The 3,825-nt window shown below is 41.1% G+C and overlaps 1 protein-coding gene across 1 annotated transcript; it reads left to right on the top strand.

Annotated features, from left to right (window-relative positions):
- The first annotated feature begins 1,914 nt into the window (after window positions 1-1,914).
- LOC110257954 (heat shock transcription factor, Y-linked-like) lies at window positions 1,915-3,407 on the top strand. The gene is made up of 3 exons (XM_085009142.1): window positions 1,915-2,427; window positions 2,851-3,261; window positions 3,339-3,407. Exons 1-3 carry the CDS (start codon window positions 1,915-1,917, stop codon window positions 3,405-3,407), a joined length of 993 nt encoding a protein of 330 aa, XP_084865268.1.
- The last annotated feature ends 418 nt before the right edge of the window (window positions 3,408-3,825 follow it).

The following is a 3,825-nucleotide window of genomic DNA, read 5'->3' as shown; positions in this document are numbered from 1 at the left end:
GCCAAAAGGGAGAAAAGGCAGAATGGAGTAGCTGTGGGTCTGGGAAGACTAGGAAATCTTATGGAAGTAATTTTAGGCAAGCCTTTGTATTGCCAAGAACTTAGGGTTTATGTGCTCTGTCAGACGTGATGACACCAGCTGTTCTCAAAGCAGCATCAGCTGGCAGCAGCAACCTTATATTTTCATGGTCTTCTCTTATAGCAACAGAAAGGAGACAACATGTATTATGACCAATAGCTCCTGTGATTTACATGTTAATACCACATCACGTGTTAAAACCTACTCAGATGAAACTACACTCCTCCTTCCACAATACTGGTATCAACCCATGTTTAATCTTATTTTTCTATTCTTCCCATCCTCTATGGTAGCATGTACCATGTCCATCCACAAGTACTCCCCACCCCAGGCCAGCAGGAAGCAGATAGAGAAGAGTAGACATTCATCCCTATCCCATATAATGGAAGGCTTGAATGAGAGGATCCCAGGAGGATGGAGACAGACCGCCATACACCTCAACTATTGCTGCTCATCTGAGAGACTTGCTGTGAACACCCCTCCCAGAATGTGGATGTGCAAGTTGGGCAGCAAGAAACGAGGACCTGTGGGAAGCAACTGCCTGCACAGACTAACTGCCTACAAGGATTAACTGTGCTCTGTCATGGGTCTTGAGCCCCTACACCTCCCTTGACCTTCCCTTTCTTCTCCATTTTCCCTGCCGCAAGGTCCCACCGTGGACTCCAACCACAGACTCCCACCACAGATGCTTTATAAGCCTAACACCTCCTTGCAGTCAAGGCTGATGCCATCGTGAGCTCCACCCAGCCCCCTCAGAGACCCTAATAAATCCCTCTTGTGTACTATTTGGCCTTGTGCATTCCTCCCTCAGGAAACCTAATGGAAAATGTTTGGAATATTGTTTAACACACAGACTACTTACGTAGAATACACAGAAAACTCGATATAATAAAATCAGTGATACCAGATCACTGTCAGTTTTTAACAATGGGAAAACATTATGGTAGAAGGTTTAGAGTATTCAGTTCAATGGCATACATAATCTTCAGAATGTGGTACACCCATCAATTCCCCAGTTCTCATTGTCATCAATCGACAAGGAAATCTCATACCCTTTGGATGGTACTTCCCCAAATTTCCTCTCCTAACACATGCAACCATCAACCTTATTTTGCCTCTATGGCTATAGATATTTTGCTTGTTGCCCAGGGCCATTCTATGCCTTGGTTAGTGATAAAGGTCGTGGTTTTTGTTTTGTTTTGTTTTGTTTTGCTTTGTTTTTGCTTGTGTATTTATTTCTTTTTTTTCTTTTCTTTTTGTCTTTTCATTTTTTGGACTGTACCTGGGGCATGCAGAAATTCCCAGGCCAGGGATTGAACCCATAGCACAGCAGAGATCAGAACACTTTTGTAACAAGCTAGACACCATAGAACACTGGATTACTTTTGTTTCACTTTGCCGTTTTTTATTTTTTTCCTCCATTTACAAGGCCTTATATAACAGGCACAAGTGCATATGTGCACAAGAGAGAAATTGCGTTTACTTCAGGGATGAAATGGATTTATTTATTTATGTGATTTTTTTATTAAAAAGATTCCATTGGAATGGGATCTCATTTGCTGACCTCATTTTTTTTTTCTCTTTGGGTTACTGTTTAAGTACAGAGCTCGTATTTTATATTAACTGGGCTAATTTCATAGAGAAGTAAACCCTGACTGAAGGTGATGCTCAGATTGCTAGGAGACTAGTGTCTTGTGATGTCACAGCTACTCAGGCTGGCAACCATTGTGATGGATTGGATAGTTTATCTGTGAGGCTTACCAAAGCAGCATTTAAAACTGCAGAGTCCAAAAGCCATGCAGGTGAGAAAAGTAGCTGAAGAGAAATTTATCTGAGATGGCACATGCTCCTTCAGAAATTCAAGGTGTGTCTCCTAAAGATGCACCAACTGGTTCAGAATCCTCCATTACATCTCCATGGTGTGATAACTCAATCACTGGGGACTTGGACTTGAAGTCTCAGATTGAAGAAAAAGCTTTCCAGGCTTTGTCTGAGGGCTCCCTGATGAAAGAGCCATGCCACACATTGTGTGCCTCTGAACCAGATGGAGATAATGATTTTCTTCCTCTGCCCTTTCCCAGAAAACTTTGGGAAATTGTTGAAAGTGATCGATTTAAGTCCATTTGGTGGGATGAAAATGGAACCTCGATCGTGATTAATGAAGAATGCTTCAAGAAAGAAGTTCTGGGGAGAAAGGCTCCCTTCAGAATTTTTGAAACTGAGAGTATGAAAAGCTTAGTTCGACAGCTTAACCTTTATGGATTTACTAAATTGCAAAGGAATTTTCAAAGACCTGCCTCACTAGCCAACATTCTGGCAGAAGATAATGAAGTCTCTGCTTGGAACAAGGTATTATGAAATGTCCAGTTACTATTTACAGAGGGACATCTGCAAATATGTTCATACATATAGGGTCATAGTAGACCTTGAAAGTGGGATGAAGTACTGCTACGCTTTTAAGTTGAAGGCCACTTGGTCATAAAATATTTGGGGTGATAGAGAAATTTCCTAGCCACCTGGAGCCTTCTCGATGAACCTCACCCAATACAAGCCCCTGAACCTCATACTGTTACTGTAAATGCACCAGGCATTTTTATTTAAGGACCATAATTGCCTGTTCCCACTACATAAATTTTTGAAAATGTTAGTAATAGATGAGTATTATTTCCTGACATTAACTCTGTGTGATGAAACAAGTCAGATTTTTATGGATTCTTTGTCCTCGTATCTTTGTTTAAAAGGTCACTAAATACCTTTCTCTTTTGGTTTTAGCTGCAGTTCTACCATAATCCAAATTTTAAACGAGGCTGTCCCCATCTGTTGGTGAGGATGAAAAGAAGAGTCAGGATGAAAAGTGCTTCTCCAGTATCGGCTTCTCTACTTCAAGGTTGCAGCAAGAAGCGCTCTAGAACAGGGGGTGATGTGGATAACCATAATTCTGATGTGGCTGCAGAAACTCGTGGAGAAGATGCAATTTCAACCTCTACAAATCTAAATGTGCCTTTAATAAGATGGCCTTCTATGAGCCAGAGAATTTCTAATACAACTACCCCAACTAGAAGCGGTCTTTCTTCTCCATCATCACCATCAGTCAGGCCACCAGGACAAATTGCCATGGCTCAACATGCTATTTTTAATCAGTTGACCACGTTTCACATGCACTCACAAAGCAGCTACTCTCCAGCAAGTGGCCACATCGTGAATTTCATTACAACTACCACTTCCATTTCTCAGTACCGTCGTATTTCTAACTTCTCAAGTGGTTATTTTGGACCGAGGGTGGAGCCTTCTCCTTTGCCAACCAGATACCAGAATATATCACCAACTGAGGGCCCTGTGTCTAACCCCCAAGCAGCAGCCCATCCATGGTTCCCAATGCCAATGGCCACTGACACATCTGCTGCCTTGCTTTCAAGGCCAAATCCTCAGTCCTCTTCCGTATCTGAACATCACCCTAATTACCACTGACCTATCAAAGGACTATAGGTTATGCAGGAGAGTGAAGATGAACATTTATGCTGGCAAATGTCACCAAATTCCTGCAATTTTGTTATTTCAGCAATAAACTTGTATGTTCATCCTCATAGCTTCATCTTCTTTTTTTTCTTATTCACCTGGATCTCTTTTTTTAATTTTTCAAGTTCTTTTTTTCTTTTTCTTTTTTTTTTTTTTTATTTTCGCACTCTACAGCAAGTGGGTCAGGTTATCCTTACATGATATATTACAATTACATTTTTTTATTTTGGA

This window comes from Sus scrofa, chromosome Y (assembly GCF_054392235.1).
Source record: "Sus scrofa isolate SSC_HxYL_T2T_F1_AM1 chromosome Y, Sscrofa_HxYL_maternal_Yorkshire_Landrace_v2.0, whole genome shotgun sequence".
Taxonomy (NCBI): Eukaryota; Metazoa; Chordata; class Mammalia; order Artiodactyla; family Suidae; genus Sus; species Sus scrofa.
This window is presented reverse-complemented; position numbering and strand designations above follow the sequence as displayed.